Source organism: Bos taurus, chromosome 19, assembly GCF_002263795.3.
Source record: "Bos taurus isolate L1 Dominette 01449 registration number 42190680 breed Hereford chromosome 19, ARS-UCD2.0, whole genome shotgun sequence".
NCBI lineage: Eukaryota > Metazoa > Chordata > Mammalia > Artiodactyla > Bovidae > Bos > Bos taurus.
This window is the reverse complement of record NC_037346.1, coordinates 35,693,310-35,706,154: the sequence shown is the minus strand read 5'-3', so window position 1 is coordinate 35,706,154 and position 12,845 is coordinate 35,693,310. Positions and strand designations below refer to the sequence as shown.

Below are 12,845 nucleotides of genomic sequence, written 5' to 3'. Positions count from 1 at the left end.
GAAAGAGCAATTATTTTTTTCATGTAACAGTGCATGTGTCTATGAAAATTCTGTTTAAGTGTGTGAACCCCAGTTCACAATTTTCACCTGAAGGAGACAGAAAGAAACAAACGCAACACAGGAAAGGCTGACAGAGAGTCATAAAAAGGAGTTTTTTAAACATTTTCTAACTTGCTTTGAAGAGATTATGTGCAAGAGTTGTTAATCTGAAACACTGAAACTTCATGCAGAAAACCTGTTTTAGAGTCATTTTAAGACATTATAATTGGTTTGCCATTTGTTATGAGCTTAATGCAAATTAAGTACTTTATACTGCATTAAAAATGTAGAGACTCTGACCAACAATCTGGCAATCCACCATGTCCCAACAGGTATCAAAATAAGTTATATTAATTCTCTCATATTAGTATCATGTATACTTTTTAATATGTACAAGTTAGGTTTTTACTCAACCAGTCAAAAACATAACTATTGGAAATGCCTTAATTATTACATTATTCATAACATGAAAAGTTAACTCCAGATAAAAGACATTAAAGTCAGTATTTGGTAACTAAGTAAATGCTACATGACATTTAAAGCTTTCGCGAATAATAACCCCCAAGGATAATACTGGCTGATTTTCAAAGAAAAATTAAAACATATTTTCTAGGGTTAATTTCTTTATCTTAATGTTAGTATGGTAAGAACCAACCTAGAAACCCACCTCAGTGTGTCTCTGATGCAAAGCATTATATTCTTTCTTCAGTTCCGCTTCTCTTTCTTCAAGTCTGCTAACTGAAATTAAGATACATACACTTAATCAAAACCAAATTAAAAATTTACTTGAAAATTCTATCTTTAAAACTTGGACTGGTTTATCCATAATCCTTGGTAACTGCAAGCCTCGTTACTCCATATCAAAGTCTTCACAAGGCTAGTGACCTTGCTTCATGTCCTTAATAACATTTTTGCAGAGGGAATAAACAGAATATTTTTAAAAAGACTAAAAACATCTTACTGCTTCTCCCAATATGCTTATGTAATAAACATCCTTATCTAAGTAGGTTTTTAACATGATACAGAATTACCTCTTTGAAAAAGATTATACAAATCTCCTCACAGAAGTCTTAACCTGAGCCTAACCCCAAGAGTTGACTCATTGGAAAAGACCCTGATGCTGGGAGGGATTAGGGGCAGGAGGAGAAGGGGACGAAAGAGGATGAGATGACTGGATGGCATCACCGACTCGATGGACATGAGTTTGGGTAAACTCTGGGAATTAGTGATGGACAGGGAGGCCTGGCGTGCTGCAGTCCATGGGGTCGCAAAGAGTCAGACAAAACTGAGCGACTGAACTGAACCCCAAACCACTGATTTCTAATAGTATTCCACCTCTTTTTCATTACTGAACAGTATGTGAACATGTTACTATTTTTATAAGCACCTTCTTTAACTTCAGGTTTTAATTTCAGGGACTCATCTTCTTGTATTTAGCTCCCTCTGCTGATGGAGTTTGTGAGTGGCACTAAGTTGGGATAGAGCACAACTTCAATATTTTAAAAATACATTTTAGATCCTGAGATACACAGTGTCAGGACAGGATTTCAGAGAAAAGAATGGTATCAGATAGGAATGATTCTGAGAGAAAATGGAATCCAAGCAGGACCAGGAAGAAATTACAATACTCAAGATAGATAGTAATGGGGCTGTAGCAGGCAGGTACTGCTACTACAGAGAAGGGAACACAAAACCATGGAGCTGGAGAGGCAGAGGAGAGACTGGCCATTCTAGAGGAGCTCATGCTGATTAAGGAGCAGTGGGACACAGTCCGCTGGTGAGAAGTAAAGCTGGTGCTAAAGGAGTTTGTCAAGATACTCACGTTAGTCTGTTTGAAAGCATGAGCACAGTTGGAAAGGTTCTCTTGGTATAAGGGTCAGACAGCTACAAACATGCAAGACTGTTTATAAGAGACAGCTGGTGACTGCGTCAGCTGGCTCTAAGAGTTAACTACTGTGAACTATAACAGCACATACATGAATGTTTTTATATGCCTAATATTAACATGCCAGACACCACGTAACACATAACTTGTGCTGACTGGTAAACTCATGTTTTTTATTTGTGTAGCTCTACTGTTCACCTTTATTTGAATACCTTGAAAATATGCCATGAATTAGGAAAAGTGTAGCTCTGACTTTCAGTTTGTTTTTCATGAAGCCTATGTGTTGGCTCATTAAATTTGCAGCAATAAGTACACACACTATAGTAGCCATAGGGTCACACTTATCAGGCCAGGGAAGGCCTGAGGACATGGGCTGCTCATCTCATCTTGTGGCTGAAAGCAATAAAAAGCAAATCTGTAAGACAGCTGTTCCGTGATAACAAAACAGATATTGAAGCCATATTAAGTTTTAGTGCAACTTCTGTGATTTTTATTTAAAAACAAGAAATCCAACCAAATGTAGATATTATATTTAGTAACAATTTCAATATAAACATTTTCTACTATTTTTTGTCAATTAAATTGTTCTAAGAGCATAATCCTAAAATTACTGGGTGAACCTTAAGTGTTTTTAATTGCTCATCTATATGAATCAAAATTTTCCTCAAATTGTGCAACCAAAACAAAAAACTGGAGACTGAGGCTAAAATAAAATTGCAAAGAATAGCAAGGATAGATAAGAAAGCCTTCCTCAGAGATCAATGCAAAGAAACAGAAGAAAACAACAGAATGGGAAAGACTAGAGATCTCTTCAAGAAAACCAGAGATACCAAGCGAATATTTCATACAAAGATGAGCACAATAAAGGACAGAAATGGTATAGACCTGAGAGAAACAAAAAAGATCTTCATGACCCAGATAACCACAATCCTGTGATCACTCACCTAGAGCCAGAAATTCCAGAAGGCGAAGTCAAGTGGGCATTAGGAAGCATCACCACAACAAAGCTAGTGGAGGTGATGGAATTCCAGTTGAGCTATTTCAAATCCTAAAAGATGATGCTGTGAAACTGCTGCATTCAATATGCAAGCAAATTTGGAAAACTCACCAGTGGCCACAGGCCTGGAAAAGGTCAGTTTTCATTCCAATCTCAAAGAAAGGCATGCCAAAGAATGTTCAAACTACCGCACAATGGCACTCATCTCACACGATAGCAAAGTAATGCTCAAAATTCTCCAAGCCAGGCTTCAACAGTATGTAAACTGTGAACTTTCAGATTGTTCAAGCTGGATTTAGAAAAGGCAGATGAAGCAGAGATCAAATTGCCAGCACCTGCTGGATCATTGAAAAAGCAAGAGAGTTCCAGAAAAACATTTACTTTTGCTTTATTGACTACACTAAAGCCTTTGTCTGTGTGGATCACAACAAACCGGAAAATTCTTGAAGAGATGGGAATACCAGACCACCTGACCTGCCTCCTGAGATATCTGTATGCAGGTCAAGAAGCAACAGTTAGAACTGGACATGGAACAACAGATTGGTTCCAAATCGGGAAAAGAGTATGCCAAGGCTGTATATTGTCACCCTGCTTATATAACTTATATGCAGAGAACATCATGCAAAATGCCAGGCCGGATAAAGCACAAGCTGGAATCAAGATTGCCGGGGAAAGAAAAGAAACAAAGTGAAGTCGCTCAGTCGTGTTCAAATCTTTGGACTGTAACCTACCGGGCTTCTCCGTCCATGGGATTTTCCAGGCAAGAGTACTAGAGTGGGTTGCCATTTCCTTCTCCAGGGGATCTTCCCGACCTAGGGATTGAACCCAGGTCTCCCCCATTGTAGGCAGACACATTACCATCTGAGCCACCAGGGAAGTCCAAGATTGCCAGGAGAATTATCAACAACCTCATATATGCAGATGACACCACCCTTATGGCAGAAAGCAAAGAAAAACTAAAGAGCCTCTTTAGGAAAGTGAAAGAGGAGAGTGAAAAATTTGGCTTAAAACCCAACATTCAGAAAACTAAGATCATGGCATCCAGTCCCATCACTTTATGGCAAATAGGTGGGCAAACAGTGGAAATGGTGACAGACTTTAATTTTGGGGGCTCCAAAATCACCGCAGATGGTGACTGCAGCCATGAAATTAAAAGACGCTTGCTCATTGGAAGAAAAACTATGACATATCTACACAGCATATTAAAAAGCAGAGACATTGTTTTACCAACAAAGGTCCATCTAGTCAAAGCTATGGTTTTTCTAGTTGTTATGTATGGATGTGAGAGTTGGACTACAAAGAAAGCTGAGCGCCAAAGAATTGATGCTTTTAAACTGTGGTGTTGGAGAAGACTCTTGAGAGTCCCTTGGACATCAAGGAGATTCAACCAGTCCATCCTAAAGGAAATCAGTCCTGAATATTCATTGGAAGGACTGATGCTGAAACTGAAATTCCCAATACTTTGGCCACCTAATGCAAAGAACTGATTCCTTGGAAAAGACCCTGATGCTGGGAAATATTGAAGACAGGAGGAGAAGGGGACAACAGAGGATGAGATGGTTGAATGGCATCACTGATGCGATGGACATGAGTTTGAGTAGGCTCTGGGAGTTTGTGATAGCCAGGGAAGCCTGGCGTGCTATAGTCCATGGGGTCGCAAAGAGTCGGACACAACTGAGCAACTGAACTGATGATCATCCATAACCCTCATTTCAAATTTGTGCACAACAGTAGAACCTCATTCTCATCAATTTTGTATAAGTTCATAAATAAATTTATATCAATGTCCACCACCAACAGCCAGAATTACACAGTACTTGTCATGTACCATGCACTGTCCTAGGCACTTTATATTAAAAACCTAACTTGACCCTGACATTAACTTTATGATGAAACTTCATTACATTTCATATTAGGGATAAGAAAACTGAAGTAAATAGGGGTTAAGTAACTTGCCCAAATTCACAAAACTAGTAAACGCAGGATTACAACTCCTAATGGATGACACTAGGCCCAGAATCTTCTTTTATTTATTATGGCATTCTACCTCTCAAGAAGTACTTCTTTTAATTTGTTTTATATATTGGAATCTATTTTAAATTTTCACCTTGGGGGAAAAAAGTATAGAGAGTGCTCCTTTATTACTTGAAACAAAAAAAAATCCTCTCTTCTGGAAAGAACCTCATCACAGGTACTACAATTCAAAAGTATCAAACTGCCACGTAAAACATGTAGCCAACATAATAAATCATGATGATATATATATCAAAACCGAAATGCGGTACTGCCCTGGCAGTCCAGTGGTTAGGACTGGGCACTCTCACTGTCAAGCGCCTGAGTGTGAACCCTGGTCAGGGAACAAAGATCCCACAAGCCGGGCAGCACAGCCAAAAATAAATAAATAAAATTAAAATGCAAAAAACCACTATATACCTGTCAGAAGAGCTAAAATAAAAAGTGTTGGTAAGGAACACGGTCTGGTAAGGAACTTTCATACACGGACTTCCCTGGTGGTCCGGTGGTTGGGATTTCACCTTCCAGAGGGGCGGGTTAGGGGGGTGCACGTGGCAGGGTTTCAAACCCCAGTTGGGGCGCTAAGATCCCAAATGCCTCCCGGCCTAAACCCAAAATCAGAAAGCCGGAGCAATAATCCAATGAATTCAATGAAGACTTTAAAAAAAAAATACAACTTTCATACACTGATGGTGGGAGTATAAACTGATACACCCAATTTGAAAACTGTTTGGCAAGATTTAATGAAGTTGAATTATTTGCCACTCCTATGACAAAACAAGCTCATTATTACGATATATGTCTATGTGTCCACCAAAAGGCATTTTAAAACAATGTTCAGAGCAGCACTATTTGTGTTCCAACATGGAATCAACCCAAATATCCATCAACTGCAAAATATACAAATATTCATGTACTAGAATACTATACAATAATGAGAATGAAGGAATTATTGCTGTGCACATCATGGAGGAATCTCACAAACAGGATACTGAGGAAAACAAAGAGAAGCAAAAGAATACAAACTTCAAATGAACACATAAACTAATCCAAAACTAATTTAATGTGTTAATTCAGTTCAGTTCAGTCACTCAGTCGTGTCCGACTCTTTGCGACCCCATGGACTACAGCACACCAGGCCTCCCTGTCCATTGCCAACTCCCAGAGTTTGCTCAAACTCATGCCCATTGAGTTGGTGATGCCATCCAACCATCTCATCCTCTGTTGTCCCCTTCTCCTCCCGCCTTCAATTTTTCCCAGCATCAGGGTCATTTCCAATGAATCAGTTCTTCGCATCAGGTGGCCAAAGTATTGGAGTTTCAGTTTCAGCATCAGTCCTTCCAATGAATATTCAGGACTGATTTCCTTTAGGATGGACTGGTTGGATGTCCTTGCAGTCCAAGGGAATCTCAAGAGTCTTCTCCAACAGCACAGTTCAAAAGCATCAATTCTTTGGAGCTCAGCTTTCTTTATAGTCCAACTCTCACATCTATACATAACTACTGGAAAAACCAAAGCTTTCTCTAGACAGACTTTTGTTGGCAAAGGTCTCTGCTTTTTACTACGCTGTCTAGGTTGGTCATAACTTCTCTTCCAAGGAGCAAGCGTCTTTTAATTTCATGGCTGAGTCACCATCTGCAGTGATTTTGGAGCCCCCAGAAAATAAAGTCTGTCACCGTTTCCACTGTTTCCCCATCTCTTTGCCATTAAGTGATGGGACCGGATGCCATGATCTTAGTTTTCTGAATGTTGAGTTTTAAGCCAACTGTTTCACTCTCCTCTTTTACTTTCATCAAGAGGCTCTTTAGTTCTTGGTTTTCTGCCATAAGGGTGGTGTCCTCTGCATATCTGAAGTTATTGATATTTCTCCCAGCAATTTTGATTCCAGCTTGTGCTTCATCCAGCCTGGCATTTCACATGATATAGTCTGCATATAAATTAAATAAACAAGGTGACAATATACAGCCTTAACGTACTACTTTCCCAATTTGGAACCAGTCTTTTGTTCCACGTCCAGTTCTAACTATTGCTTCTTGACCTGCAAACAGATTTCTCAGGAGGCAGGTCAGGTGGTCTGGTATTCCCATCACTTTCAGAATTTTCCACAGTTTGTTGTGATCCACCCAGTCAGAGCTTTTGGTATAGTCAATAAAGCAGAAGTAGATGTTTTTCTGGAACTCTCTTGCTTTTTCAATGATCCAACGGATGTTGGCAATTTGATCTCTGGTTCCTCTGCCTTTTCTAAATCCAACTTGAACATCTGGAAGTTCACAGTTCACATACTCTTAAAGCCTGGCTTGGAGAATTTTGATGGAGTAGCCATCATAGTCAACTAAAGGGTCTGAATGCATTACTTGGATGCAATCTCAAAAACGACAGAATGATCTCTGTTTGTTTCCAAGGCAAATCATTCAATATCACAGTAATCCAAGTCTATGCCCCGACCACCAATGCTGAAGAAGCTGAAGTTGAACAGTTCTAAGAAGACATACACAACCTTCTAGAACTAACACCAGAAAAAAAAAAAGATGTCCTTTTCATCATAGGGGACTGGAATGCAAAAGTAGGAAGTCAAGAGATATCTGGAGTAACAGGCAAATTTGGCCTTGGAGTACAGAATGAAGCAGGACATAAGCTAACAGAGTTTTGCCAAGAGAACGCACTGGTCATAGCAAACACCCTCTTCCAACAACACAAGAGATGACTCTACACATGCACATCACCAGATGGTCAATACTGAAATCAGATTGATTATATTCTTTGCAGCCAAAGATGGAGAAGCTCTATAAGTCGGCAAAAATAAGACTGGGAGCTGACTGTGGCTCAGATCATGAACTCCTTATTGCCAAATTCAGACTTAAATTGAAGAAAGTAGGGAAAACCACTAGACCATTCAGGTATGACCTAAATCAAATCCCTCATGATTATACTGTGGAAATGACAAATAGATTCAAGGTATTAGATCTGATAGACAGAGCGCCTGAAGAACTATGGACGGATGTTCGGATGTTCGTGACATTGTACAAGGGGGCAGGGATCAAGACCATTCCTAAGAAAAAGAAATGCAAAAAGGCAAAATGGTTGTCTGAGGAGGACTTATAAATAGCTGAGAAAAGAAGAGAAACTAAAGGCAAAGGAGAAAAGGAAAGATACACCTAGTTGAATGCAAAGTTCCAAAGAATAGCAAGGAGAGATTAAAAAAAAAAAAAAAAGCCTTCCTAGTGATCAATGCAAAGAAATAGAGGAAAACAATAGAATGGGAAAGACCAGAGATCTCTTCAAGAAAATCAGAGATACCAAGGGAACTTTTCATGCAAAGATGGGCACAATAAAGGACAGAAATGGTATGGACCTAACAGAAGCAGAAGCTATTAAGAAGAGGTGGCAAGAATACACAGAAGAACTGTACAAAAAAGATCTTCACAACCCAGATAGTCACGATGGTGTGATCACTCACCTAGAGCCAGACATCCTGGAATGTGAAGTCAAATGGGTCCTAAGACCCTAAGCATCACTACGAACAAAGCTAGTGGAGGTGATGGAATTCCAGTTGAGCTATTTCAAATCCTAAAAGAAAGTGCTGCACTCAATATGCAAGCAAATTTGGAAAACTGAGCTGTGGCCAAAGGACTGGAAAAGGTCAGTTTACAGTCCAATCCCAAAGAAAGGCAATGCCAAAAAATGCTCAAACTACTGCACAATTGCACTCATCTCACACGCTAGCAAAGCATGTGCTTGAAGTTAGGATAAATGTAAATTGACTATTTTACATAAGTCTATTAGTCTGATGCATTCACTCTTTTATCCTGATTGTGTCCTTCATCTATAACCATGCTTTTTAAGAATATTCCATCCAAAAGCTGCAAACACTGTGCAGTCCCCTTTGGGGAGGAGTTACTATCTAATGAATTTACTGTGTATACAGCTCCATCCCATCTGATTCCAAACATAACGTGTACCTCCTTTACACTTTCCTTGGCTAAATACTCATGCTTTATGTTCTCCAACAACTCCTATAAATTCTATATATAGTGCAGGATTTAAACAGACTACTCAGAACCGTAACAAATACTGTGCTGATTCCTCATTAAAATGTATAGGGAGATAAGCAAAAATATTACCAGATTGGGGAAATATAAAAGGGTCTGAATGCATTACTTGGATGCAATCTCAAAAACGACAGAATGATCTCTGTTCCTTGCCATCATTGGAAAATAAATTGGAATTACACTTTTGAACATCATGTTGGTGATAGGTATTAAAATAAGCAACGTGTATAATCTGACCCACTGTTACTACTCTTATTTATCCTATGGAAATACACTTGATGCCCAAAGATATTAAAATGAATATTCTATGTGCTTTTGTCCATAGTGCTTTTCAGGTCTACTATATCCTTCTACTTTTCTGTCTATTCATTCTATTAATTTTTGAGAGTTTGACATTGAAGCTCCAAGTAAAAAGCTTAGATTACCTAATTAATTTGGAATTCCCTTCCCAAATGTCATTAATTGGATGGCAAAGTAAATTATGATAGTATATGATAGACTACAATGTAGTAACTAAGCTACATTAGTTAGCTACACTGGAACTATACTCCAAGTTATGTTATATCAGGTATATTAACCTCCCTGGACCTCTATTCCTTATTATAGTTGAGGAATAATAATAATATATCAGAGTTGGTTATCAGGATTAAGGAAGAGCTAATATTTGAAAAGGGCATAGAACAGAACCTGGCACATGTGCTTTTTCTCTTTCTTTTCTATTTTTTAAATTATGAAAGTATAACACATTTACAGGAGACTTAAAAATTACAGAACAAGAAAAAAAATTACAGAACAAAATTACACATAGTTATATCATATATTAGAATTATTTTTTAAGTAAATAAATAAAGATTTTAAATTGGATCTTCAATATCAAACCCTCAAAAATTAATAGAATGAATAGACAGAAAAGTAGAAGGATATAGTAGACCTGAAAAGCACTATGGACCAATTCAACATAATTAAAATGTATACAATTCTCAAACAAAAGCAGGACACAAATTCTATTCAAGTTCCCAAAGACTATAAAGCAGGAGACACTGGAACATATGCAGGGACATAAAACAAGGTGCAAAAGTTTCACAGTCCAAAGGTACTGAAATCATACAGACTGTTCCCTTATCACTGCAGTATTCTGGCATATGTGTTTTTAATACAACAATTAAAGGTACTGTTAAAATGAATGCAGTATTATTCATAAGCACTGGCTCTTCTGTTCACGGAATTTTCCAGGAAAGAATATTGGAGTGGGTTGCCACTTCCGACTTCAGTGAATCTTCCCTCGACCCACGGATCAAACCCTCTTCTCTTGTGTCTCCTGCACTGGCAAGCAGATTTTTTACACTAGCAACACCTGGGAAGCCACTGTTAAAATGAATGCATCATTATCCATGAGCACTGATGTGGAATAGTGCCTAGAACTTAAAAGAAGGATGTTGAATATTATTGCTATATCTGAAACAAAAAATTATGTATAGTATGATGTCTACAAAGTCAAAATGTACTGATTTTTCTCTCCCAAAGCTGCTCTTTCCCATAATTTTCTTAGGCAAAAATCTTGCAGCTATACTTTTGCTCTTCTCTTTTCCCACATTATATTCCATCAGCAAATTCTGTCCATTTTGCCTTTAGAACAAATCGTGAATCTGACAACTTTTTACCATTTCTATTACCCCCACCTTGATTTAAGACATCGTCTCATGCCTGGATTATTACTGCTATCTTCTGACTAATGTCTCTGCTCTAGTCTTTGCTCCTCTGCATTCTTAAATTTGTAGCCCGGAGTCAGATAGTGACTGCTCAAAACCCTTCAACAACTTCCTGTGACAGAACAAAAGAAAGTAAAGAAGAGGGAGGGAGCCTGTATTATGGCCCGCAAGACCCTTCAGCATCAGATATTTCAAGCTACACCACTTTTTGCTTCCAAGGAGAATTACTGTCTCCTGACCCAACTGTTAGAGACTGATTGTGTCCTGCCCAAATTCATATGCTGAACCCCTAATCAATGTAACTATGCTTGTAGACAGAATTTAAAAAGGCAATTAAGGAGAATTCGCTGGTGGTTCAGTGGCTAGGACTCAGCACTTTCACTGCTGGGGCTTGGGTTTAATTCCTAAGATCCTGCAAGCCACACAGTGCGGACAAACAAATAAAATAAAAAAAGGTAATTAAGGTTAAATGAAATCATAAAGATGGGGTCCTAATTGCACTGGACTGATGTCCTTTCTTAAGAAGAGGAAGAGGTAACAGAGCTCTTTCTCCCTACACATGCACAGAGAAAAGGTCACACACAGAGATGGTGACCATCTATGAGCAAGAGATAGCGGTCTCAGAAGAAACCAAACCTGTCAGCACTTTCCAGCCTCTAGAACTGTCAGAGGGGACTTCCTTAGTGGTCCAGTGGCTAAGACTTTGTGCTTCCAACACAGGGGGCCCAGGTTTGATCCCTGGTCAGAGTACTGGATCCCGCATGCTGCAACTAAGAGTTCTTGTGCCTCAACTAAACATCCTGCATGCCCCAACTAACTATCTCACATGCCACAGTGAAGACTGAGATCTTGTGTGCCACAACTAAGACCTGACACAGTCAAGACAAAGAAAGGAAGAAAAAAAAATTTTTTTTAAACTGTACAAAAATTCTGCAATTTAAGCCACCTAGTCTGTGGGATTTTGCTATGGCAGCCCTAGCAGATTAATAATACAAGAGCTAAACATCATTAAGAGAATCATGGAGAGGAGCTTTCATACAAGATGTTTATCAAGTGACCTGGGACAGAGAGCTGGGCTTGTGGCTTATAGAAACAAATCCTGTTTATACCAGCTTGCTAACTGACACTGGTTTGGGTTGCTTTTGTTGTAATGTACTACTTAATAGCAAGAATGTGGAAATGGAAACATAAAGCCCCAAAATACCACTAATTGCCAGGTATTTCCTATACTTAGCTAAATGAGCGTGATCATTATTCAAAATGGCTGAGGCTTATTTACAAAAATTTCTTAAATTCCTATTAATCACTCTGTCCCATTAAAGCATTTTGGATTGTTTCTATTGATAATTACTTAACCTTCCACTCATGGCTTTTTAAGTCATTAAACTTACATTTCACTTATTTTCATTTAGCATCATATTCTTACTTTTGACTCAAAAATAAATTTCATAAACTATCAACCCATTCTCTTATCAACCTTTTCGCATTATATTTACTCATCTCATAGAAATTGTCTATATATGTATTATTTTTTAGCAACCCTATATGACATAAAACAAGGCATTTAGTATATGCAAACTACACACAGTTACATGTGACTTGCCTCTTGAAGTGAAGTGAAAGTCGCTCAGTCATGTCCAACTCTTTGAGACCCCATGGACTGTGCAGTCCATGGAATTCTCCAGGCCAAAATACTGGCATGGGTAGCCTTTCCCTTCTCCAGGGGATTTTCCCAACTCAGGGATTGAACCCAGGTCTGCACTGCAGGCAGATTCTTTTCCAGCTGAGCCACAAGGGAAGCCCAAGAATACTGGAGTGGGTAGCCTATCCCTTCTTCAGCAGATCTTCCCAACCCAGGAATTGAACTGGAGTCTCCTGCATTTCAGGCAGATTCTTTACCAACTGAGCTATGAGGGACTTGTCTCTTACTCTTTATTTTTTTTAGTAGATTCTATTTTTTAGAGCAGTTTTAGGCTCACAGCAAAACCAAAGGAAAAGTACAGTTTTCCACATATCCCTACCCCCATACACCCAGAGCTTCCTCTACTATCTACATCCCACACCAGTGTGGTACATATATGACAGTCAATGAACGTACCTGACACACCATAATTACCCAAACCAAAGTTTACCAAAAACCCAAAGTTTACCTT

At 38.7% G+C, this 12,845-nt stretch overlaps 1 protein-coding gene across 8 annotated transcripts in view; it reads right to left on the bottom strand.

The window, feature by feature from the left end:
• The window catches only part of SPAG9 (sperm associated antigen 9), a 152,026-nt gene that overhangs the window by 91,034 nt on the left and 48,147 nt on the right, over positions 1-12,845 (bottom strand). For all 8 annotated transcript variants that reach the window (XR_009491559.1, XM_005220611.5, XM_005220615.5 and 5 more), the window contains one exon: positions 707-777. Coding sequence is in view for 7 of the 8 variants with exons in the window: in XM_005220611.5 (XP_005220668.1) it covers positions 707-777 (71 nt within the window). In the remaining variant the exon portion in view is untranslated. The remainder of the gene's footprint in view (positions 1-706; positions 778-12,845) is intronic.